Source organism: Pelmatolapia mariae, linkage group LG3_W, assembly GCF_036321145.2.
Source record: "Pelmatolapia mariae isolate MD_Pm_ZW linkage group LG3_W, Pm_UMD_F_2, whole genome shotgun sequence".
Lineage (NCBI taxonomy): Eukaryota > Metazoa > Chordata > Actinopteri > Cichliformes > Cichlidae > Pelmatolapia > Pelmatolapia mariae.
The window spans coordinates 89,249,114-89,275,177 of NC_086229.1; the positions used below are offsets into that span (position 1 = coordinate 89,249,114).

The 26,064-nt window shown below is 41.4% G+C and overlaps 1 protein-coding gene across 1 annotated transcript; it reads left to right on the forward strand.

The window, feature by feature from the left end:
• The first annotated feature begins 16,092 nt into the window (after nucleotides 1-16,092).
• Nucleotides 16,093-17,390, forward strand: LOC134624091 (uncharacterized). Its single transcript, XM_063469072.1, has 5 exons — nucleotides 16,093-16,126; nucleotides 16,286-16,618; nucleotides 16,704-16,814; nucleotides 16,896-16,930; nucleotides 17,271-17,390. The coding sequence occupies exons 1-5, from the start codon at nucleotides 16,093-16,095 to the stop codon at nucleotides 17,388-17,390; spliced, it is 633 nt and encodes a 210-aa protein (XP_063325142.1).
• Nucleotides 17,391-26,064: the final 8,674 nt, after the last annotated feature.

Consider the following 26,064-nt stretch of genomic DNA (forward strand, 5'->3'; position numbering starts at 1 on the left):
TGAAATTGAATTTTATATATTGAAAATGAATTCATTTGCTTTGAAACTGCATTTTATCCTTTAAAAGTTCAGCTCTCGAATAATTTCAGTTTCACTCTCACCATTCAGTTTCAGTTCTACAATTCAATTTCAGTTCCAAAATTCAGTTTTTTGGAACTTACTTCCGGTTCCGGTTCAAGAGTAAACGAGCGCAGATTAATAGAACTACGTTTTACCAGTGGGCCGAAAGTGTTACTGACGGGAATCTACAGCGTCTTGAGCTGAATTAAGACTTTAGAAGTCATTCCTCATGTCGAATGACCAGCGGATAAACTCTCAGGTTGGTAATAAATGTATTACATGTATAAGAACAAGCGTCATATTAACAATTGATAGCTGTACAATAACTTTTATGCTTATTGTAGCTGTTAGCTAAAAACGCTAATTTAGCCTAGTTTGCCCTGGATTTAGCTTTGACAAATATGATCGACTGTTTCTAGTAGAATTCCAAAGTTGTCATCTTGTACCCTGTCAGAGCCTTGTATGCTTGCAGAGACCCCTACAGTAGGGAAACATGCAAAACAGCGTCCAAACCTTTGTATTTTAGCTTTATTTATGTCTTACACAGCATCCCAACTCTTTAGCTAACTTAATAACTTTAGCTAAAGTGAATAGTTAGTCTAATTCATTAGTGCAGCATTACTGGATCACCTCCGTTTGAAGTGATATGATATGTGACTATCACTGTGTTTAACTACCATAATAATTCTTAGGGTACTGAGTGCATGCTTAGTTTTTTTTTTAAAAACATACTGCTCCATTGCTATGTTTGACAGGCTGAAGTTGTCAGGTCACCTCCTAAATCGACCGTCTTTTACAGGTGTTTTGTGCCAGAAATGGAGTGTCCACTGAAGACTGAAGATACTGAATCTCTACGCATTGCCATTGATCCCTCTTGTGCCTTCATCTAGACAAGAGACATCAACTTAACCACTCTCACATGCTCTGTACCTACATTACCTTCCCTGACAGTCGTAGCTTGGCTCATCTGAGGGTGAAATTATAAGAATGTGTTATTTTGTAAAGTGCTCTCTAGGGTTCCTAAATAAAATATGGCATTGAGGTCATTTCTTTTGAATTAATCCCTTCTTCTGAAATATAAGAACCTCTCCTGGTTTTAATGGCACTTTGGATTTCCTTACTTTCTGTTCCACTCCCAACCCCAAACAGATGCTGACACAGTAACATGGAAGAGGGAAAGAAGTTGGAAAGGACTACTATAAATAAACCTAATGCCTAACAATGAAAAATGTAAAATAAGAACAATAATAATAATAATAAAGATAAAAGATGAAGTAACAAGTTTTTTATTTATTCCAAATGATCATCCAGATGTCTGTGACATGTGATGACAAACACCATAATGGAAGGCCTTTGTCATCACATGCTTAAACTCATATATTTTTGCATATGCTGAACAGGCAGTCAGACATGCTGTAACTGCGGGGTAGAAAACTGCATGAACACCATACGGCAGGGGTCTCAAACTCCAGTCCTCGAGGACCGCTGTCCTGCAACTTTTCCATGTGTCCCTGTTGCAACACACCTAGTAGGTCATTAGCAAGAGTATAGAACTTGAATGCATGCTGAGTTAGCAATTCAGCCATTTGATTCACGTTACAGCAGCTCATGAGTGAATGAACATGGTGCAATAAAAGTATTTTAGAAGTATATGTTTCCAAATACATATATTTACTTAAATTTACTTGAGTAGGTAGGGTTAGGGGTTGCCACCTCAGCATGAAGTCAAGTTCTATACTCTTGCTAATGACCTACCTACTAATTGTATTCAGGTGTGTTGCACCAGGGACACATGGAAAAGTTGCATGCATCCCTCGAGGACTGGAGTTTGAGACCCTTGTCATATGGAATATGACAGGTGTGGTTGAACTGCATGAAGACTCTGAAGTTTCTCTTCTCTTCTGGCAGGACAGGAATGTAGCCTTGTCCTGTGAGCCACCGTAAGGATGTACTTGGAGTAGAACTGGACTGTCACCGGCCTCAGGCTCTTCACCTTTTCAAAGACAAAGCAGTCATTTAGATAAAATATTAGATATTGTTTACCTGTAAATGCACAAAGAGAATTTAGAAATGTAATTATTGTCAAGAGTGAAAAAGCACTGATAGTATAATCTACAGCTGTGGCCAAACGTTTAGAGAATGAGAAGTGTTGTTTATTTACAAAGTTTGCTGCTTCAGTGATAGTTGTATATCATATTATATCACTTCAAACAGGTGATCCAGTAATGCTGCACTAATGAATTAGACTAACTATTCACTTTAGCTAAAGTTATTAAGTTAGCTAAAGAGTTGGGATGCTGTGTAAGACATAAATAAAGCTAAAATACAAAGGTTTGGACGCTGTTTTGCATGTTTCCCTACTGTAGGGGTCTCTGCAAGCATACAGGGCTCTGACAGGGTACAAGATGACAACTTTGGAATTCTACTAGAAACAGTCGATCATATTTGTCAAAGCTGAATTCAGGGCAAACTAGGCTAAATTAGCGTTTTTAGCTAACAGCTACAATAAGCATAAAAGTTATTGTATGGCTATCAATTGTTAACATGACGCTTGTTCTTATACATGTAATACATTTATTACCAACCTGAGAGTTTATCCGCTGGTCATTCGACATGACGAATGACTTCTGAAGTCTTAATTCAGCTCAAGACGCTGTAGATTCCCGTCAGTAACACTTTCGGCCCACTGGTAAAACGTAGTTCTATTAATCTGCGCTCGTTTACTCTTGAACCGGAACCGGAAGTAAGTTCCAAAAAACTGAATTTTGGAACTGAAATTGAATTGTAGAACTGAAACTGAATGGTGAGAGTGAAACTGAAATTATTCGAGAGCTGAATTTTTAAAGGATAAAATGCAGTTTCAAAGCAAATGAATTCATTTTCAATATATAAAATTCAATTTCAATTTAGTGATGATCATTTTCAAACCATAAATTCAATTTCAAATTAGACTAATTCAAATTCAGTTTTCAAAAGCTTTTATTCAAGTTACAATTCAGATTCAAATTTAACTTATTCAAATTCAGTTTCTGATGGCACAGATTTCTGCCCATAGGGGAGAGTCCTTTGCATTACCTTATGACATCCTGTTTGCAGTTTCCACACAGAGGTCCAACAATAACGAGGTGCAAAATCTTTTGTCCTCTCGAGCATATCTTAACGAAGAGTTAACAAAGTTGGCCTGTCTTTCCTCTCCTGCCAATCACTGGGTAGAGGTAGGTAGGTGGTTGGTAGAGGTAGGTAGGTGGGTGGGCGGGGCAAGCATGCATTCAGTGTGTGTTTCACTAAGTTGGGTTGACTAGTTCCCAGAAGAGTTCTGTACATGTTGCACGTTCAGTAAATGAGCAATTCAGTTACTGCTCGACTGAGAAGCCTCCACCAAATTATTGCAATATTCTCCACTGACTGAAGTTCGCCTTTCTGCGTCTTTTTTAAATAACTTTATTCACTACTTGTCACAAGTACAAAATTACACAAAAACAGACAGCAGCAACAACCTAAGTGAAATCCAACAACAGAATAGTGGCAAGTAAAAAAATTAACAAAAGTAAGTGTGAATCTTGTTCAGGGTTAATCAGAGATAAGTGAGGGAGATGCAGCAATGTGAATTCTGCTTTTTTTATTTGTAGTTAACCTTATAGTCTTTACATATGAATGGAAGTCAATTAAGAAAACACAGAATTTTGGGAGAGATTTGGATAACCTTGCTTTATAAAATTTCCCTACAAGGAGGCCTTTCTGCATTCTTTTCCCTCTCCCCAGGAGCAGCTGTCACTTGAATTGATCTCTATGGCAACACAGTGGCAAGCACACATTTGCAGCAGCTGTGCATGTGCATACAACTGCATGCAGCAGATTAGATGGTCAGAATTCTTGAACCTTACACACAGGCAAGTCCCCTAAAAAGTCAAAACCATAATACTTTCACTGGTATCATACTGACAAATGGCATAGGTTGGAGGAAAATCTGGAAATGGTTGGCAGTGAAAGAGTTAAAATGTAATGCACTATTGCAACCAACCACTGAAAGAGTAAAAATACACAAACAGTATGATGAACCATTCAAATCACATAATACAGTAGCACTACTGCTAATGTGTTAACGGTAGGTATAACTACTACCACAATTTTAAAAAATACAGTAAGTAAATGTAAATAACCCTAATATACCCATAATGCAAAGCAAATTACAGTAATTAACTGTAGAAATGTTTTCAGGTAAGTTACTGGGCATTTTGTGGTATTTTACTGTGAAAAATACAGCAAAGGTTAACAGTGTACACAAATGATTGAACGCACACGCACACTTAAAACAGCAAGTATCAGTATAGATTTTGCTCATTTGTTGTCACCCTTTTTCTTGCCTAAAAGCTGTGATGTGGTCATGATGTTGTGGTAAAAGCTGCATCTTTTTCTTTATGATGCTTTTTTCCCTTTTTTCCCCTTTTCTTTATGAATCATTTGACACTTTGTGTGTCGAGCAAAGCTAATGTAAAAACCGCGCATGACTAAAGTCAGACATGTGCATAGCTAAAATGAAAGAGAAAGTATTTCATAAAATGTGTCTATATCTGTGCAAATGATCTGGGGAAGAAAAAGAAGTGCACAAACTAAGAAGGCAACAAATAGTAATGGAATAGTCCAAACCACAGGAAGACTGGTTTGTACCTGTAACCACACACATCAAGGGCCTGGCAGATGATGCTTAAAAAGTTACTTTACCTTTAACACTCTCTGTAACAGTCAACCACTGTGTTTAACTTAATTTATACCACCTGACTGGTCTTCACATTTGAAATCTGCTCTGCTGAAACAAGAGGCCCATTACCAAACACTTGCACACGTACTTAGTATGAGGCTCACATAGTATAGGTGAGTGTGAAGAATAGCCATTAATCATTATTGTGTCTGTCTGAGAAATTACTGGTGTGCTTTGGATTAACTTGCTGGGTGTCTATACAAATGATCCCATCCACACATTCAGGAAACACTAAAAATCACAAGTCCACACAAGAGAAAGACTTGAGGTCTGTTTCATGCATCAAAAAAATAATCCATTTTAAAGTTTGTGATATGTTTCAGAGTTTAAATGTACTGGTTTCCAGGTTGTATAATTATGGCACCTTAGTTGTATAATGTGTGGGCTCTTGTTGACAAAAACTGGACTTCAAAGGTGGAGGCCTGTAGGTGGAGCAAAAGTTTAGACATTTTTTGAACGATGGCAGCTGATCCACCTCATCTGCTGTTGTGCCTTTTCTTAACGATGTTCTGTTCTTATTTTTGCATTTTACATGATGAGCAAGGAAGTCATAAAAGCAAGTTGTAAGTCAAAAGTAAGAGTTTGATGTGAGTTTGCAGCAGTGGCGAAGTGAGTGTCTAACAGGAAGAGGCAACCCTGTGTGGTTTGAACACAAATGGAGTGAAGAGAATGAGGCCTGTAAGAGCAAAAGCCAAACCTACAAGGAAGCAGTAAAAACCAGCTGAAAAAACATGTTCTCAAGAATAGCAACAAACAGCTTTATCTGACTTAATCCACTGCCACCCCTCAGAACTCCAGTGTGGACTGTGCTGCTGTTTAAAAGAGGACTGATATGATTTCTTTCTGTCCTATAGCTAGCCATGGCTACCCAGTTAATGGAACAACCTAAAGTAAATATGAGCCAGTGTTTGATAAAAGTGAGAGCACAATAATATTCATCAGACCCCCCCTCTCTAAAGTCTAACTGAATAGTTTTTAAACTTTAAAAAGCTTTTAAAATTTAAATCAGTCAACTTTCAATTATATATATTTTTAATTACACCTGCTGATTCCTAAAACTGCAGTGTTAAGTGAAAAGGCTCCATACATGTTCTTTTTACAGATGACAGCAGGTTCACCCTGAGCACATGTGACAGACATGAAAGGGTCTGGAGAACCCCTGGAGAACATTACCCTGGTTTGGTGGTGGGTCAGTGACAGTCTGGAGAGGCATATTCATGGATACACACATACACAGATGTCTACAGGCCAGGCAGCAGCATCTTGAGTGCCATTAGGTATCAGGATGAAATGCTTGGATCCTCTGACTCTACGCTGGTGCAGTGGGTCCTGGGTTCCGCTTGGTGCACGACAATGCGAGTATGCAGGCAGTTCATGGAGGATAACAGACTTGATACAATTGACTGTCCCCTACTCTCCGATGACATGAACTATGGCACAGTGACTTTTGGACTAAAACTCTGGAGACCCTGAGCCAAATGTTTGGTACCCTGCCACCAGTTCAGGAAGCAGCTGAACCTCAGCTCAGAGTGGAGCTGTGCCTTTACTCTGCTCTTTTTCAGAAAGCTGTTGTGGTAGTTGTTACCCTGGCTTTTTATTTTGGGTTTTGAGGCCTTAAATTGTTTGAAAAATAAAACTTTTATTTGAAGAAAGAAGAATATGGGGCTGAAGTCTCCTTAGGGTGAAATGTGCGAACACAATTGTCACAGCTGCATAATCTGCAGCTGTGAATATGCACAGAATTTTAAAAAGATCAAATGAATGACACAAGCTTGCTGTTGCATTTTGACAGTTGTAACACTCGGCACTGTCTGCATTAGTCAGATGTATATGTGTTAAAGTCTAACAGGTTTACAGTAACTTGATTCAATGTGTATAAGCGTCCATAAAACTTGTGAACTTGTGAAGTGCTTAAAGCAGCGTGAAACGTTTTCAGCCTCATCTGAAACCACTCACTCTGGTCCACACTGTGAATGTTCCAGCAGTAACAGATCAAAGGAAAGCTGCAGCGGGTGCAGCTGCAGTCCATCTCCCCTGTGACATGCACTCCCCTCACAGTACATTCAATTATTCCAACAATATATATTAGATTATAGTTATATGAATTTCTTTGGGTCAGTCCAATTACATCCATGAGGCTTTCCAACAACTCTACACTCACGCATGAAATCCATTTTTATGTGCTCATTCTTAGATCAAATACCTTGTTAACACAACAACTTGTGCTTCAGATGTTTTATACTTTCAGGTATTTTTCTAGTATTACTGACCACTATTCTCAAATATTGCCAACTTCATAACATCCACCAATTATTCACTGAGAAAGAAATAGGTGTGAGGTTGACCGTACCTCTCTTTCTGTGTTTTTATGTGTGGAATTTTCATGTGTTTGACACTCAGATACAGTAAACACATCCAAAACATAACCAAACCTTAAATAGATACCTGAAGATCTGGCTGATGCTAAGAAGTTAAAACTTTATTTATTTATTGACACCTGCATCCAGTTTAGAATGTGTAGTTAACTGTGCATGTCTTTGGGCTGTGAGAGAGACTGGTCCTTATACAGTCTCTGCTTTTCTATTCTCTGTGAACACTCAAAGAACTTTACTCACCTTCATTCACCCACTCATACAAGCACTTTTTTCTATGCTTAAGTGCTTTCTGTTTAAACATTCACACACATTCATAATCTAATGGATGCATTAGAGGTCAATCTGGGGTTAGTATCTTGCCCAAGGATATTTAGAGCAGCCAGGGATTGAACCACCAACCTTCCGGTTGGTAGATGACCTTCTAGCTGCTGAGCTCCTGGGAGATGGAAGAAGCTAAAGTACTTGGAGAAAACTCAGTAAGCACAGGAGGTAGAAAAGTCCCACAAAGCTTTGAATATAGAGCCTTCCTGTCAGTCACAATGGGGTGGCTGTAGCTCATTTGGTAGAGCAGGTCACCTAATAATTACAAGGCTGGTGTTTCAATCCCCGTCTGCTCCAGTCTGCATGACAAATATCCTTGGCAGTTGCTCTCCAATCCATCCATTGGAATGTGAATGCATGTTAATGCTAAAAAGCACTGAAAAGGGGCATAGAAATAACATAATAGCACATTTAGTGCTCAGATATAGTAGAAAAACGCTATATAAGAACCAACCCATTTACCACAAGTGCTAAAATCTGAACAACTTTGCCGCTGAGATACATAACATATATCAGGAGACATTAAATAAGGAGGCTGTAGTCACATCCAGAGTGTGCTTAAAAGAAAAATGGACTCTTACTATTCAATCAATTTTTTTAAAAAATATCGATATACTTTTATACAAGACATAAGATGTGACAATATCGTTTATATCGATATAGTCTATGTTGCATTTTTTTGCTGGTGATTTGCTGGTGATTTTACCAAGATAGTTTAACTAGAACCATTTCTAGGCTATACATTACACGGCACATTTTTGCAAATATTGTTAAGTCTTATGCATCACATTCTATACAACTGAGATGGATGTAAATTTGCCTTTGAGTGATTTGCCTCTTAACATAACAATTAAAGTGATTTTAAAAGTTTGTATTTTGTGTGGTACAGGACATGGTATGGATGATGCCCGCATTACCCGGGCTATTACTCTGTGTAAGAAAGTCGTCAGCAGCTTCTCCTACAGTTGGAGGAAGAAAAGAGAGCTGGCTGAAGTGCAAATACAGCTGGGTCTTCCAAGTCACCAGCTAATCACAGAGGCAACAACTCGCTGGGGATCAAGGCTTCTCATGATAGAGAGGGTTCTGGAGCAGGAAAGAGCACTTTCTAAAGTCCTCTCTGTCGACATGAAAACCAGACCTTTAGTCCCTACTTGGCAGGACATAGAGGTCCAGTTCAGAAAGCTCTCAAACCCTGTCAGGACGTCACTGATGCACTTTCAGGAGAAAAGTATGTGACCCTGTCATATGTCAGACCTGTGCTACACCTGTTTAACACTAGTCTCCTGGCACCTGGAGAGGAGGATAGTGAGCTGTGTAAATCCATCAAGACCATTGTGGATAACCTCAACAATAAATATGCAGATCCATCTACCAGTGACCTGTTGGACATTGCTTCTTTTGTGGATCCACGGTTCAGGGCGAAATACATCCCAAGTGAGAAAATTAATGCACTAAAACATAAACTCATCTTGTAGGCAGCTATCAGGGTACGTGTTTGTCTGAGCTGCCTGATCCAGCCATGCCTGAGTCTGCAGACCGTGAAGAAGCAGCAGTAGGATACACAGCTAAAAAAAGAGATCACTGGCAAGCTTCTTCCAGCAGAGAAGAAGCTTGCCTCCCACAGAGGGAGGCAATCGAAAATGAATTTTCTAGCTACCTGTTGTCAGTTTGTGTAGAGAGTGATGCTGACCCTCTCAAATGGTGGAAGGAACATGAAGTTGCCTATCCAGCACTGAGGCTCCTGGCCAAGAAATACCTTTGTGTGCCAGCTACCAGCTCCCCTTCTTAAAGGATTTTTAGTTGCAGTGGAAACATTGTAACCTGCCACAGGGCATCCTTGAAGCCTGACACTGTTGACAGATTAGGTTTCCTGGCACAAAATCTGTAAGCTGTACAGTAGTTGGCCTTGCCAATTGTTGTGTTCTTTCTATATTTTTATTGTCATTGGAGACCCACTGACCAAAGAATGGAATTTTGTTAATTTCATTCAATCTGTTTACATGTTTTGGTTTTTTTCAGAAAGTACCAGATGATTGTTCAGGAATACACACAAAGAAGCACTTTAGAAAACTTTACTTGAGTGTAAGCACTTCTTAAAGAGCAAGTTGCCTTTGTTATTTTTCTATCTGCATCTTTTTAGTTTACATTTTACATTTAGTTTACAATTTTTAGCTTTTTGTTATGCATGAAAAGAAAAAAATGAAGCATTATTATTTAATAAATGCTGACAATTTATTTTTGACTTTTTTTCATGTACATCTACAGTTGTATGTTAATAAAAGTGCCTGTGTGACATCTAGGACAAGTACCTTTGACCAAGAACTCTCTTTTTGTTCTTACTTTATGGGATTAAAAAAATATCGAGATATATATCCTTTATTGCCATCCAGCTAAAAAATATCGAGATATGAATTTTGGTCGCCCAGTCCTAATATACACCATGAACATTACAAAGTAGTCATGGATAACTTGATGAACATTGAAAGAAACATCCATCTTCTTTCTACCTGGGTCTGTTTGTTTCTCCTTATATTTGATACAGACTTAAAGGATGCATCTGCTGACATTTTATGGGAAGTTTTATGGAAGTCAGCAGCAGTGAGAGGGTAAGTGAAGTGCACATTACATAACTGTTGTTACTTGAAGTGGCTATAATCATGATGATGCAGTACATTTCAAGGTAAACAATTGTTTCACTTTTTGGGCTCAGCAGAGAACAGAAATTTGAATAGTTATCTACTTAAACCAGAATGTTGCGACATTTCAGCAGCAGTCCAACGGATAAACCAGCTTTTGTCACAGTTGGCGGAAGCTGGCTGTGTGGTGTGAGAATGAGGACCCAAGTGCTGACAGGCGAAAAACAAAACAGATCTAAATCTTATCAGAAGGCGAGCCGTTTATTTAAGGCTGGTTAACAGTACAAAACAAAAGGGCAAAAGTGAAACTAAGCAATAACCTAAACTTGTCACGGACCCGGCTCTGGAGGACTCGGGGTCCGTGAGCAGGATGGACCTTTATTGTTATTATTATTATTATTATTATTATTATTATTGTTATGGTTATTATTTGGGGATGTGTGTTTGTCTGCACAATGCTGTGTTATTCTGTGGTCCACTCGTTATATGTATAGGCAGGGTGTGGATGTATAGGTGTGGCTGTAGGATGGAGGACAGCCACCTGCAGGCCTGATGGGTGTGGCCCTGCTGGAGGACTGGCCACACCTGAAGTCCCTGCCACACACCTGCTGCTGATCAGGGCTCGTCGGGGGAGCTATTTAGGAGAGTGTTGGAGCTCCCACCGGCGCGGGATCATTAAGCTAGACTTCAAGTCAGTGTGTGTAGCATTTGGAAGTACGGATCGTGTGTACGCGCGGGGTCAGTGTTAACGGCTGCTTCTGTCCTGCAGGTGGAACGAGGGACCAGAAGGGCAGCACGCACAGGGTGTGCAGAAACACAACTGCCGAGAGCACGAGCACGGACGTCAGAGGGGAACACACACGGGAGTCTAGGGAGCAAAGGGGGTTTATTGTGCATCTGTTACAGCCTTCACTGTAAATAAAGTGCACTGTTTGCACCGCAGAGTCTGCGTTTTGGGTCCTCCTTTCCCCACATCCCCACGGTCTGCCATGCCGAACCGTGACAGAATGATCCCGCCAGACATGGACCCAGCGGTCTCTGAGGAGAGGCTTAGGAGGGAGGTAATGGACAGAGTTTATAGACTGTGTGAGTTATGGTGGGAGAAGCCCGCGGAAGTGTTGCGTCGCGCCGTGGAGAAGCGGCTGCAGGAGACACTTGTTAAATTCCCCTGGCTGGTGGACTCCCTTAATTCAGTAGTCCTGGACTTCCTGCTCTCTACCCTCCACCTCCACTCTCCTACTCAGGCTGCCCACCAGCCCGGCGAGCTGGGGGATTCGCAGCCTGATACGCCGGCCCCGACGTCTACCCGGAAACGACGTTCGCGCCGCCGGCGTTCCTTACCGCAGCCTAACCCACGGACATCTCAAGAGCCGGCTGTGGTGAGTAGTACGGACAATTTTCCATTTCCCTCACCATCTGTGTTTGTGTCTGCAGTGGACAAGCCGACAGCGCAGGTAACATCACCTCGGTCAGAGGTCTCCACACCACTCGCCGCTTTACCATCTGCAGCTGTAGCACCGCTGTCGTCTCATCTGCCTGCAGCCACCATTCTGCCATCTTCTTCACCGGCTGCTACGTCACCACCCGGACCTGCCCTGCCCGAGCAGGAGCTCAGCGAGCGGGAGGAGCTCGCGCTGCCCGAGCAGGAGCTCAGCGAGCGGGAGGAGCTCGCGCTGCCCGAGCAGGAGCTCAGCGAGCGGGAGGAGCTCGCGCTGCCCGAGCAGGAGCTCAGCGAGCGGGAGGAGCTCGCGCTGCCCGAGCAGGAGCAGCTCAGCAAGCCGGAGGAGCTCGCGCTGCCCGAGCAGGAGCAGCTCAGCAAGCCGCTGGAGCTCGCGCTGCCCGAGCAGGAGCAGCTCAGCAAGCCGCTGGAGGAACCCAACATGCCGGAGCTCGGGGAGCATGAGCCGGAGCCGGAGCTCGAGGAGCAAGAGCCGGAGCCGGAGCTCGAGGAGCAAGAGCCGGAGCCGGAGCTCGAGGAGCAAGAGCCGGAGCCGGAGCTCGAGGAGCAAGAGCCGGAGCCGGAGCTCGAGGAGCAAGAGCCGGAGCTCAGCGAGCCGGAGGAGCTCGTGCCGCAGCCGGAGCTCGAGGAGCAAGAGCCGGAGCTCAGCGAGCCGGAGGAGCTCGTGCCGCCAGCTGGGGAGCCAGCGCCGCAGCAGCTCAGCGAGCCACCTTATACTCCACCCGCAGCTACCGCATTACCATCTTCGCCTCCGGAGCAACCGTCTGTAGCCACACCGCAGCCGGAGGAGCAGCTCGGCGAGCCGGAGGAGCCTGCGCTGCCAGCCAAGGAGCCGGAGCAGGAGCTCGGCGAGCCGGAGGAGCTCGGCGAGCCGGAGGAGCCTGTGCTGCCAGCCAAGGAGCTGGAGGAGCTCGCGTCGCCAGCAGAGGAGCTCGGCGAGCCGGAGGAGCTCGGCGAGCGGGAGGGGCTCGCGTCACCAGCTGAGGAGCCCGTGCCGCTGCTGGAGGAGCTCAGTGAGCAGGAGCCGGGGCTGGAGCCCTGCGAGCCGGAGCAGGAGCTCGGAGAGCAGGAGCTCGGAGAGCGGGAGCAGCTCAGCGAGCCACCAGCTGAGGAGCCAGCGCCGCTGCTGGAGGACCTCAACGAGCCGGAGCGACCGGCGTTGACAGCCGAGGAGCTCGATGAGCGGGAGGAGCCCGCGCCGCAGCCGGGGGAGCTCGGCGAGCCGGAGCAGGAGCTCGGAGGTCTGGAGGGACCCGCTCAGCCGGAACTGGAGGTCGGTGTGCCGGAGGGACCTCCACGTCCAGCGCGCCCTCCACGCCGTCCACATCTAGCGCTCTCTCGACGCCATCGACGTCCGGCGCGTCCACTTCAGCGACCAGCGCATTACACTGCTGCTCGCCGTTGCTCACCGGGGCAGCGTCATTGCCGTCGGACCCGGGGCAAGCCACCGGAGGAGCAGCACCGCCGCCGTCACTGGAGCCGGGGCAAGCCGCCGGAGGGGCAGCAGCGCCGCCGTCGCCGTCACTGGAGCCGGGGCAAGCCGCCGGAGGGGCAGCAGCGCCGCCGTCACCGTCACTGGACCCGGGGCAGGCCACCGGAACCGTTTCGCCACTGCTACCGGACCTGTGGCAGGCCACCTGAGTTGCAGCTTCGCCGCCACTGGATCAGTGGCAGGCCCCCAGAACTGTTTTGCTGCTGCTGCCGGACCCATGGCCGTCCGCCGGAGCTGCAACGTTGCCGTCATTGCACTGGAGGTAGGCCCCCTGAACTGTTTTGCCGCCACTGCCTAACCCACAGCGGGTCCAGCTTGTTTTGCCGCCCACCGGGTCGGCCACCAGAACTATGGTTGCTGCCACTGGACCGGGGGTTGGACTATCGAACTGTTTGTTGTTTTGTGGTGGCTGTTTAGCGGAGAGGTTTTGGGGCCCTCCGTCCTGGACCCCCCCACCGCCCGCCCTGGGTTGGTTGTGCTGTTTTGTTTTGTGTTTTTGTTTTAGGGTCGTCGGGAGCCGACCCTTAGAGGGGGGGTACTGTCACGGACCCGGCTCTGGAGGACTCGGGGTCCGTGAGCAGGATGGACCTTTATTGTTATTATTATTATTATTATTATTATTATTATTGTTATGGTTATTATTTGGGGATGTGTGTTTGTCTGCACAATGCTGTGTTATTCTGTGGTCCACTCGTTATATGTATAGGCAGGGTGTGGATGTATAGGTGTGGCTGTAGGATGGAGGACAGCCACCTGCAGGCCTGATGGGTGTGGCCCTGCTGGAGGACTGGCCACACCTGAAGTCCCTGCCACACACCTGCTGCTGATCAGGGCTCGTCGGGGGAGCTATTTAGGAGAGTGTTGGAGCTCCCACCGGCGCGGGATCATTAAGCTAGACTTCAAGTCAGTGTGTGTAGCATTTGGAAGTACGGATCGTGTGTACGCGCGGGGTCAGTGTTAACGGCTGCTTCTGTCCTGCAGGTGGAACGAGGGACCAGAAGGGCAGCACGCACAGGGTGTGCAGAAACACAACTGCCGAGAGCACGAGCACGGACGTCAGAGGGGAACACACACGGGAGTCTAGGGAGCAAAGGGGGTTTATTGTGCATCTGTTACAGCCTTCACTGTAAATAAAGTGCACTGTTTGCACCGCAGAGTCTGCGTTTTGGGTCCTCCTTTCCCCACATCCCCACGGTCTGCCATGCCGAACCGTGACAAAACTGGGAGAACTAAGGCAAAACATAAAAACAACCTGGAACATGAACATGGATATGGAAACCTGGCTCAGAAAAACATGAAATGTGAAGACTTGGGATGAGTACATAAAGATCTTGAAAACATGGCGTGAGCATGGCAGAATAGCAGACGATCGGACGACAAAAATGAATGAAAACTCAGAGGCTAAATACACACAGCAGGTGATCAAGGGGAAGTGGAAACACATGGGGAAACAGCTGATACGAATGAACATGATGACACCACACGGGAAGTAAAACTAAACACACTGAACATGGAAGACTTTCAAAATAAAAGAGGAAAAATGGAGAGACATAGACAAGCTTGACAACATGAAACACGCAGACAAGAAACACATGCCCGAATTCTGAATGATTTTGACATACTTCAATATAAGGACAGGAATTTTCACATACAAATAGTACTATTTGAAAAAATCGTTTTTAATCTGAAAGGACCTGTTTAAACAAAATAATAATAATAATAAAAATAATTAAAACTTTTTTACTTGCTCCACTGCCATTCTTCTGATATTGACTTAGTAATTACTGAAATGAGAATTGTTATCTTTAAGTGTCAACTATTACCATAGTTCTTACATTAAGGCATCAGTCACAAAGGTCACCTTGTGCCCATCCACAGGATGTCAGCAGATGACTGACAAAGCTGTTGCTTAGTTTATGTTTTTTGTTGGTCACGTCATCCTGAGTTAACTTTCATGACTGCTTTGCAGATGTTTACAATGATCAACGGTTTCATAACTGGAGTAGTTGTATTAATGCAAAAACAGGAAGGTCTACATTTGTTTCTGATAAGTATTGTGGGTGTGCTGTCAGTACAAGTTGACCAGACAGTGAAGCCTGTATTTTGTACGGAGCTCCACTGGTAAAAGCGTCTTTTTTGTGTCTTTTTTGCTTCTGTGTGCTAGACGGACATATATCCAGTCAAATCCTTGTTTTAAATCAAGTTTATGCTTTTGGTTACACTTTACTGTCTTACTATCAATAACTCACATCACTGTTCACCACGGTAACCAGTGCAGCAAGGTGACAAACAGCCAAAAGCATGTATTCCTTAAAAGGTTGCACATTTCAAGCTATGACACCACCACATCAGCTGACGTTTCCATGCTAACACACATTTGAATCTACTAAGCCTTGTGGACATTATTCTTGTAGCTGTCATTGACCAGGTTAGACTTCTGCTGGTTTTCGTGAACATGTCATCAATTTGAATGACACGCATTCATACCAGTGTTCATTCCATGGAGCTAATAACTTCTATAATTAACACATCACTGCACAAGTAGTTGTTCTAAATTACAAAGGAAAATGCAGACTCGCAGACTGTCTGGTGCAAAAGATAAATTGCAACCCGATCAAGCATATATAATATAGTACAATTATGAGATCAGTATTTTGCTTCATGCCATGTTAGTAGTTACACAATAAAGACAGAACCTCACTAAACATAGTGTTTATATCAGGTGAAGACAAAATGTATAAAAATATGTAGAGTGACATATCTTTTGTAGACATGTAAGCTTCAGCAAAAATATTATCTACATTATATAAAATCTGTCATACAATAATGATATTCTGCTTTTTGTTTTCAGCTGTCAGTTTTCACCATTTGCTAAAAAAGCGTTACCACTGAGCAGCCGCCCATATGAAAGAGCACCCCGCCTCTTTACATAGAGATAACTTTTACTGGAGCACAGTTCACTTACAGACATTGTAGTGGTGGTACGCACAATGATGAACTTTACCTTGATGCCACTTTTGCTCTTTAGTAAGTACACTTTTCACTTTTTTCTCAGTACAGTTTCAACCCTTGATTCTGTACGATAATCGAGCCAAAAAGAATCGTGCAGACACTTCATGGATGGTGTAATTCGATGTTTGGTTCCTCTTGAATTTCAAGTTTAGGATTCCTTGTTTGTTTTAGGTTGGATCTGGTCCTCGGTCGCACAGTTTTACACTGTGGAGGTTCAGCCTGGTGAAGAAGTCACAGTGAAGTGCTCCAATTTCAGCAGATTTCACTCCCGCATATTTTGGTTTAAAATGACCAGCAGTCCCAACATCAGTTGCATCTCGTCTTTGTTGACCTCTGAAAATGTTTTTTCCTGTGATGGAAAAAAATTTTGCACGTCATCCAACACCTCTGTGGTATTTCTCAAGATCAAACAAGTAAATTCATCTGACTCTGGGCTGTATTTCTGTGGAGAGAAACTCAATGACAAGCCAGTAATTGTAACCGGAACATATTTAAAGGTTCAAGGTAAATAACGCTGTTTCTGTCTTTTTATATGTGTGTTTAGTTAAAATAGGTAGTATACTATAATTTTCTATTTTCTATTTTTTAGAATTATCTGATGGATTAACAAATCCGTTAAGTATTATCCTGAGTGGGCTAATTGTTTTCCTTCTGCTGGTCATCATTGTTCTAGTTGTCAAAATCAGGAAATTTCCTACAGGTATACATATGATTTAATTTAAATAGCAGATGCAAAGGTATTCTCCTCATAACTTAAGGATGTACTGTTTCTCTCTTTTAGCTCAAGATGATGAAAAAAATCCACAACACAGTGAGGTAATTTTATTATTTTCAGGTATTTTCATATCAAATTATAACTTTGAATTAAGATTTTTAAAGAGAGAATAAAGTTATCAAGGCTTAGGATAATATTACCTTTCAAATTAAGTCACATACTGTATATTTATTTTGAAATTACAGTTTTTCCGTCACCAGTTTTTTTTTTTCCCATTTGCTCAAAAACAGGTGAAAATTCAATTCAAATCGCAAGCGGTGGACATTTATCTAACTCAAACCCTGCCTCTAACCTTAGATGGCTTTGTCCCATTCTGGTGAATGTTAACATATTAACATCTAATGCTTTGTTATTAGTGACTTTAATCATTTTCTTTAACAGATTGTGACCTCTGATGCCATGAATTATGCAGCTCTGAGTTTCCATCGAAAAGCAAACTACAGAAGGCCTGTACCACCGAGAGAGCTGGAGATGAATGTAGTGTATGCTGCTACACGATAGACTGACAGAGCAGAGAAACAGTAGCTCTGAAATTGATGTGTTTTTTGAGTTTGTGGGGTATCTGCATTTGGTGTGTTTGTTAGGTTTTGTGTTTTTTTTTTGTTTTTGTTTTTTTTGGGGGGGGGGGGGGTATAAATACTAGTGCACTGTTATTATTTTTTATATATCAGCTATTAATATTATCAAATTGTCTCTTACATTCACAGTTTGTATTACAGTTTTATCTGAATAGATGTGCATGAATCATAATTGAAAATAAGCTTTTTCTCCTTGTTGAATCTTGGAGCAGCCCGCTTAAAATGTTGGCCATGTTTAGTATGAACATCCACCACTACAACATTACTACATTATAAATTAAAAACAAATTATTAATTCATTCATTCTGGTTTATTCGAACAAGTTCAAAAAGTTGAATGACAGAGTAAAAACAAAAGAAAAACAGAAGCTCAAGTCTCAAGAATGAAAAACTTTTTCTGGTGCTCAGTAATTGCAGAGGCACTGTTCCACAAACCATGATGATCTCCATTGACATTCACATAGCACTGATTGTTTTAATTACTTTTTATGAAGGTAAATATTTTGATGTGATGTGAGAGCTTGCAGAATAAAAAGTGAGAATGTGTAGAAACAATTTGAACTTGTATTTTTCACGTGTAAACTTTTTTATATGCTTGTTTTATATTATATTTACAGTTACAGGAAAAATATGCAGGGCCTTCTTCATCAGGGTGTTGGTATTGTGGGTCCAGGTGAGACAAGCAGAGATCTGGGTGCCCAGTAACCTGAAGGTGGAGACAGATTACACTCTTTCTCCATTTGAGAGGGGAGTGGACCTCTCTGTGTCTCCTCCAGTCCATGATAGCTTCTTTCGTTTTAAGGATGTTCAGTTTCAGGTTGTTTTCTGAGCACCGGTTGGACAAATTCTCTACCTCGGCCCTGTACGCTGTCTCATCTCCATTGGACATCAGCCCAACCACGGTGGTGTCATCAGCATTCTTAAAGATGATGTTGGTTGGATGGATTTGTGTACAGTCATATTGTACGGGGTGTCGGGGGTCGAGAACGCAGCCCTGTGGGGATCAGTTGCTGAGTGACAATGGGGGGGGGGGGGGCTGAGTCTGACTGACTGGGGCCAGTTAGTCTGGAAATCTTTGATCCAGGAGCAGGTGGAATCTTAAGGTGGTCCAGTTTGGTGGTGAGGATGTCTGGGATTATGGTGTTGAACACTGAAATATAGTCCACGAAGTGCATCCTCACGTAGCTCTTCCTCTTCTCCAAATGGCTCAGTGCTTTGCAAAGCGTGAAGGTTATGACACCCTCCATGGACCGATTTTCTTTGTAAGCAACCTGGTAGGTGTCGAGAGAGAATGGTAGGCAATCTCTGATTTGCTGGGACACCATCCACTCAAAAACGTCATGACTACAAACGTAAGGGCTATAGCTCCATAGTCGTTAAGGCTGTCTATTCCAGGCTTTTTTAGCACTTTGTTTAATGAGGGAATTAACACAGACACAGAAATCCCTCATTCCTCATTAGGACCAGCAGCAAAAACCAGAGTGAACAATCACTCTAGCTAATGGTAATGGTGCTAGCTAACTACCTATCCAACATAAATTTACTGATCAGTGTGCTGAGCTAACATTAGCATTAGCTAGATAGTTGACAGACATTCTGTCCACATTTCAGAAGTGTCTTCTCACTCGGTTTGTCCTACGGTTGGCAGTAAAATGGGACTGTTAGTTCACGCCTGAACCCTCGCTCTGAACCACAGGACAGTAACTCAGCAACATCAGTACATCACACTGTAAATCTAAACCAGTATTCCTTGGTACTTTCATGGTGATTTAACCATGTTTATTATGCTAAAAGGAAACTGTACTAAGTCCATGTGAAAACATGCGTAATAAATCCCCGAAACCAACAAATAAAGGCTTTAAGAACATAACTAATAGATATTAACTTGTAATTTAAAAAAAATGAAAAGCATGTTGACTTCTAAAGCAAACTCTGATTACCACCAGTGGTTTACTGTTTTTGTTATATTGTTTATTGATTATATTGTGTTACAGTAGACAATAGTTTGTGTCCAAGGGTGATCCATTTTGTTCAGTCACAGGATATAAATCCAGAAACCAGAGGAGTGCTTCTGATAGGTCCAACTCCAGTGTCGGAGCCTGAGGACTTGAAATACACTGTTAAAGAATATGGTAACACATTTAACCCCTAAAAACCGAGGGGATGAGCTGAGATCACATTTGCGTAACTATTTTTAAATCTTGGTAAAATGGCAACCAAATAAGCTAGAGCACAAATGTTTTGCATATAAAAGCAGAGAAGCTTTATTTGCATATCATGCATTTAACTTGTCCAAGGCAGCAGTTTCCTTCCACTAATGGGTTTGCAGTGCCTCTTTTCCCACTGTATTATATCCACACAGAGAGTGTGTTGTAGTCAAGGCATCTTCATTCTCTTCTCCAACTTCTCTGCTCCCAAATACCATCAGTCCAAAATGTGAAAGTCCAAAATGTGAAAATCAGTGAAAAGTTCATATTACCCACAATTTTTTCTAGATATTCTTCAAAGTTCTCACCAAAATACTAGGCCTTAGGGGACATGAGTACCTAGGTTGGCTTATGCACTTGACCTTGAGTTTCACTGTTAGCGTAGCAGGTCAAAGTTTACCTTGGAAAAAAAATGTCATGAAACTTTATCAAGTAATCCGGTCTTTAAGTCTGACGTCATTAGCCATGTCTGGGCCCAAACTCCGCAGCAGATCCCTAAGTCACATGATCACTGAGAGTTAAAAACTGTCTAAATTCTTGCATCTGTAATAAAATGATCAGTGTGGCTGCTCTACCTGGTGTAACAGTTAAGTTTAACATCCAGGCATCCATGAAATGGAATTCATGAAATTTAATGGAGTTAGAAGTTAGCAGGAAGTTAGCTCGCTAGTTTTCATCTAAATATAATATACCATGTTCTGACTGAGAGATTTCTGAAAAAATTAAGACGTACAGCTCTGCTATCACTTCCGACATAAATGAAGACAGGAAAGTAAACAGCAGTGACGTTTGTAGGGTTACTGAAGTTTGGCTAGCTGGCATATAATAATGTGCTACGTGACCGCAAAACAGCTATGTTAGCATAATATAAACAGTGAAGCTGCAGGATGAATGCTAACCTTTTTCCACTCCAAAAGTTAATGTGGGGGTTCCCGAGGGTTAGGGACAATAATCCATCCACAATACGAGGTTAGTCATTAATATACTGCTGGGGTGTAGTTACATCGTACGGTTTTACAAAAATGAGATTTAAAATGAATGGCGGTAATAAAAACTGAGAGAGGCCAACAGTGATCACTGACTGTTTTTAGGGGCTTGTTGAGATTAAATAGAACAAGATACAAAGCATTAAAACATGTAAAAAACACAAAAGCCTTATTAAACACGGAGTAGTTTGGGCCCAGAAGCAGGATTCATCACGTCATCACTTAAAGACCGGATATATCATGAAAGGCATGGAAAGTGCTGTACTGCGCACTTTCAGTCACCATCATGGTGATTTAAAATTCACCAACAGAGCATGTTTAAGTTCAGGTATTTCTGTAAATTATTCAATTTTCAAGGTGCACAAGAAGAATAGGAGTCTATTTTTATAACAAAACTATCTGTGAGTGTGCATATTATAATTAGTGTGTGTGTATCAAGATGCTGTGCACTGAGATCCATTTGTGCATATCATGCATCACATGCATGTTTGTAGATTTGTAAATGTATAAATACATCTGTAAACCTGTAAAAGATTTGTGAACATCTGCTACAATCTACAATATGTATTCAGAATGTGTATGTTTCAGAGGCGTGAAAGTGTAAATATATCAGAAAACTTGCAATAATGGATAAAAAGTCTTATAGTTATCAGTTGCATGTCATCCAGCGAATGACTGGCAGTGACGCCACCTTAAAAATTGAAAGTTATCTCATTACTGTTCTGCTTATATATATGAGGAATAAAGAACAAGAATCTTCTTAAAAAAATGAAATTATGGAATCTACACCAAAAGGGATGTTTTAGTAAAGTAAGTAAAGTTTTAGAACATACACATACAGATGATTTTACTTAGGATGGATGAATGGTGTATACACTGCCCTTTTCATTTTTTTTTATTGTAACCTGAAATATTGAATATATATATACGAAAGAAAATGGGGGCAGCTTTGTGGGCAAGAAACATTTTTTGCGCCCTCTCCTACTGTCATTTTCCATCGCCGTGACAACACTATGTGTCACCCAACTTGAAACCCACAGAAAGACAAGCATTTAGCTCTGCAATAAAACCCCATGCAACAAATGCTGCAGTGCTTTCCGTGCAGCATTTGCTTCAAAAACAGCAGTTTTGAGCACTCCTACAATGGCCTTCATTTTTAGGAGGTTTCACCTCTTGCTATATTCAGAAGCAGACCCCACAACTTGTTAATTATTAGCAATTAAAAAAAGGTTTAAAATGCATTTTTATGAACAGGAGAACAGCAAAGTTACATTTGTTTATTTTGCCTTCACTTTGTATTTTTCACTCTGTCATCCACACTGCGCCCCTATCAAAGGGGTCCACCCCATAGTCTGAGAACCACTGCAGCATGCAACAATGCAACGTGTCACAAAGCTTATATCATTTCAGAATGCTCTCGTCAACATGTCTTTTTGTTGTCAAATGGTTAGTAAGGTGAGTATATCTCAACCTATCACATCTTTTGGGGATGTGATGGAACTGAAGATTTGCTAAATGAACGTCCTGTCATCAGTTCTACAGAAATGACAGTCTCTGAGGAATGTTTTCAGCCCCTTGCTGTGTCTAAACTAAAGCATCTGGTCCAGCTCGATACCATCAGGGTATACCTAATCAAACGGCCTTGAAAAAACGGAATTGAATCTCAAATGATTTCCTCCTTTACCAAACTAATGTACAGTTTTTATCTTTTTTATTTCTTTGTTTTTTGCTTCGGAGAAAAAACAACAACAAAAAAAGGAAAATTGTGAAGTGCTGAAAACACTGGTTACTCATAATACCAGACAGGAAAGGTGCACCTCACGACCCCTGGCTCATTTTGGTACTTGTGGCGCGTAACGTGGGAGTGATTTTAGAGCTGCTGTGTGTCTGAGCAGCGGGGTAAAAATAGGAACCTTCTTCTATACTGAACCTTCCTTAGTGAAGCTCTGTGATTTCATATCAACAGTGATGAGCTTTACTATAAGAACTGCTGTGCTGGTCTGCAGCCTCGGTAAGTAACAGGCCTCATTTTATCTCAAAATGTCTGTGATAAAGGTGTGTTTAACCTAATAACCAGGAATAAACCTGAATTTCAAAGCTACCAAAACCTTTAAGGGCATTAGTTTCTGTTTTGGTTTTACTGGATCAAAAATACATTTCTTTGCCATTTGTTTCAGGCTGGATCTCCCGCTCAGAGTCCTCGACTGTGGAAGTCCAGCCTGGAGAAAATGCCACACTGCTGTGCTCCAAACTTTCAAGTTTTCCTACTCACACAGTCTGGTTCAGACTAGTGAACAGAACCCAGCCTTGTTGCATTAGCATTTACAATTCTATTGAGCCACCATCATTCTGCGACGGAGTTGATCAGGAAAAATTTGAAGTGACATCCAACTTTTCGACGATCTTCCTCAAAATCAAACATGTGGATTTGTCTGACGCTGGGTTTTATTTTTGTGGATATTACACAAACGGACTCCCAGTGATTGTTAATTCAACGGATCTACAGGTTCAAGGTAAGAATGGTGAGATAAGAGCTAACAAAGAGAATGAGATACGTATCTTATTTCACCACAGTCAGATTGAAATGTGGTAATGTAAAGAGTTTGGATCACATTTGAAGAATTTTGCCAATCTTTGCAACAAAACATATGATTCATGACATCAAGTGTAGGCACGTTTCTTCTAGAGGAAGCTGGTGAAACAACAAACCTGACAACCCTGATCCTGAGTGCTGCGACTGTCGTTCTCACTAAGGTCATCATTTGCCTTGTAGTGAAAATGAGGCTTCAGACAGGTACTGCTCAAGGACTTGTTAATATCTGTTCCATTTTTTTCTTCAGCACATCGAAGAGGGGCATAAGTTCAATTTAAAGACAAATAACAAATTTGTCTGTGCCTAAATAACTGATCAACCAGATAATCTGTTTGTAATATTCAATATTGAATGTAATATTCAGTGGAAGATATATTGTACTGTTTTAGGGGATAAAAAATCTGGCTCTTCCTTACAGAATCCGAATTGAGTCCCGAGTATTGATTGTCATCGAGCAAAACAGAAGAGGAAACTTGGTCTTAATCAAACTGAAATGATTAAGACCATTTTGAGGCTCCAGATGTTTTTTGCCCCACAATTCCCAACTTTAACTGTGTTCACAGATGTTAGATGTTACATAAACATTTTATTTATAGTGTGAGATCTCTGGAATTCCTTGGATTCACCGCTCCATCAGACCTCCGTCCTCATAGAATACATTACGGAGGTTGAAGTTCTCTGGACTGCTTTCACTTCCAGACTTTAAAAGATGTACAAATGACCTTGTGAAATAATTACTGGGAACTTCTTCCTGTTTCTGATATGTCTGTGTAAACATTAGACAATCTTAACTATTTAATTGTTTCCTTTTTTAATATGTTTGTCTGAATATATATGTCTGAAACAGGTCTATTGTAAATGAGACACAAAGTCTCAATTGAACTACCTGTATAAATAAAGGTTAAATAAATAATGACTTCTGAAAGTGTTTCTGAGCCACTACAGTGATTTCCATGACAGAATCATGCCCCGAGGGTCTCAGGATGATGGATATCCAATACTGATTTTTGGACTGGTCCCTTCTGCACAGAGAATTTTCCATATTCCCTTAATGTTATCATAATATTATGTACTGTAGATAATGAGATACTCAAAAATGATTCTTAAAGTATTCAACAATTTATAGAAACAGTTATAGTTTTGGAGGGGTAGAGGGAGAGTGACTGGTGAGACTCTGTTCATCTTCTCCCTCTCTAAGATGCTCGTTTTGACTGGATAGTCATGTTACTAATCAATTAACATAATTAGTTGTGAAATATTTCTCCATACTTTTCCAACCTTTTTTACCTTCTCTCAACTTTTTTGACACGTGCTGCTGTACTCAACTTAAAATGAGCTAATAGTTTTAATTAAACAATAAAATGTGTCAGTTTAAAAATTTAGATGTTTTCTGTGTTCTGCTGCTAATAAAATATGGGCTTATGAAACTGCAAATCATTGTAAGCAGTTTTATTTTCATTTTATATAGAATCACAACTTTTATGGAACTGAGATTTTGTATTTTATACACTGAAAACTAGAGACAAGTAACTTTGTTATAGTTAATTGCTTGTAGGTGTTAATATTTTTCATCTACAGCTACAGTTAACTACAGCTGTTGAAATGAGACGTACATTACCAAACATTTGCTTAATACAAGGAGGAAATGAAAAACATCATTGGTGAGCTATTTTTCATGTCTTTCTTTATAAATATGTGGACAGTCGCATCAACAGTACATTGATGAGTATCAGTATCAGTCAGCAATACTGACAACATCATGACCAACTTGCCGGGTGTCAATTTGCATCTTTATAAAAGTCCTGATGTTATTTTGCTGGTTTTCCCATCCACAGAATTTCCCTTCCACACAAGGGAAAGACTCGCAGACAGTTTCATGCATCATAAAGATTAATCTATTGCATATGTTTTAACATAATATTCTTTCAATGTAGTGCTTTCAGTCTTGTATAATTACATCAACTCAGTTATTTAGTGCATGTACTTTATTTACAAAACCTAGACTCCAATAACCTGAAAGCACTGAGCATGCCCAATTCCATAATAAGAAGCAGGAGATCTGTAGCAGGAGGAGAAGTAGAGATGATTTTTATAGCAGCAGCAGCTTTTGATCTTACCTGTCTCTATTTGTGTTTATTCTAATTAATTTTGTCTGTTTTGTGTTTCAATGCGGGACATGCAAATCATATGAGTAAGCAGTGAGTCAGAAGTCAGCATTAGAGGGGAGTTTGCAGTAGGGCTGAAATGAGTGTTTGACAGGAAGAGGCAACATGGTGTGGTCGAACACAACTGAAGTGAGGAGAATGAGGACTGTAAGAGCAAAAGTCAGACCTGAAAAGGAAGCAGTAAACACCAGCTGAGAATATTCATGTTATTCACTGCACATTCAAAACTGAATATTTTAACTGCTATCATAAAATCTGTAAATGTTACTGCTAATAAAAGTAAATTTATAGAATTATATATTATCTCTCAACATATATGTACTTCATTCGTGTTCTGTCTGATTCAGTCTGTTTTAGATCATTTTTCTAAGGTCCCTTGTAGACAAATTATTTGAGTTTTGTGGCCAATATTTAACATTCACCATTATACCAGAATCTATGAGAGAGACTATATATGTATATATGATATGTATATATGCAACCCTTTAATCTTAGAAATCTGACTTAATCTGACTTGATAATGGATATATAGAAAAATGAATAGTTGATTAAAAAATGTACATGGTGAGTGTGCTCTGAGCACCAGACGATGTGACAATGGAGCTCTTTATAATCAACAAGGAGCTTCACTGTTAAAAGCTGCTAAT

Coding starts and splice junctions, on each gene's coding strand:
- LOC134624091 (XM_063469072.1), top strand. CDS start 16,093: ATGATGAACTTTACCTTGATGCCACTTTTGCTCT. Junction 16,619..16,703: donor AACATATTTAAAGGTTCAAG/GTAAATAACGCT, acceptor TCTATTTTTTAG/AATTATCTGATGGATTAACA. Junction 16,815..16,895: donor AATCAGGAAATTTCCTACAG/GTATACATATGA, acceptor TCTCTCTTTTAG/CTCAAGATGATGAAAAAAAT.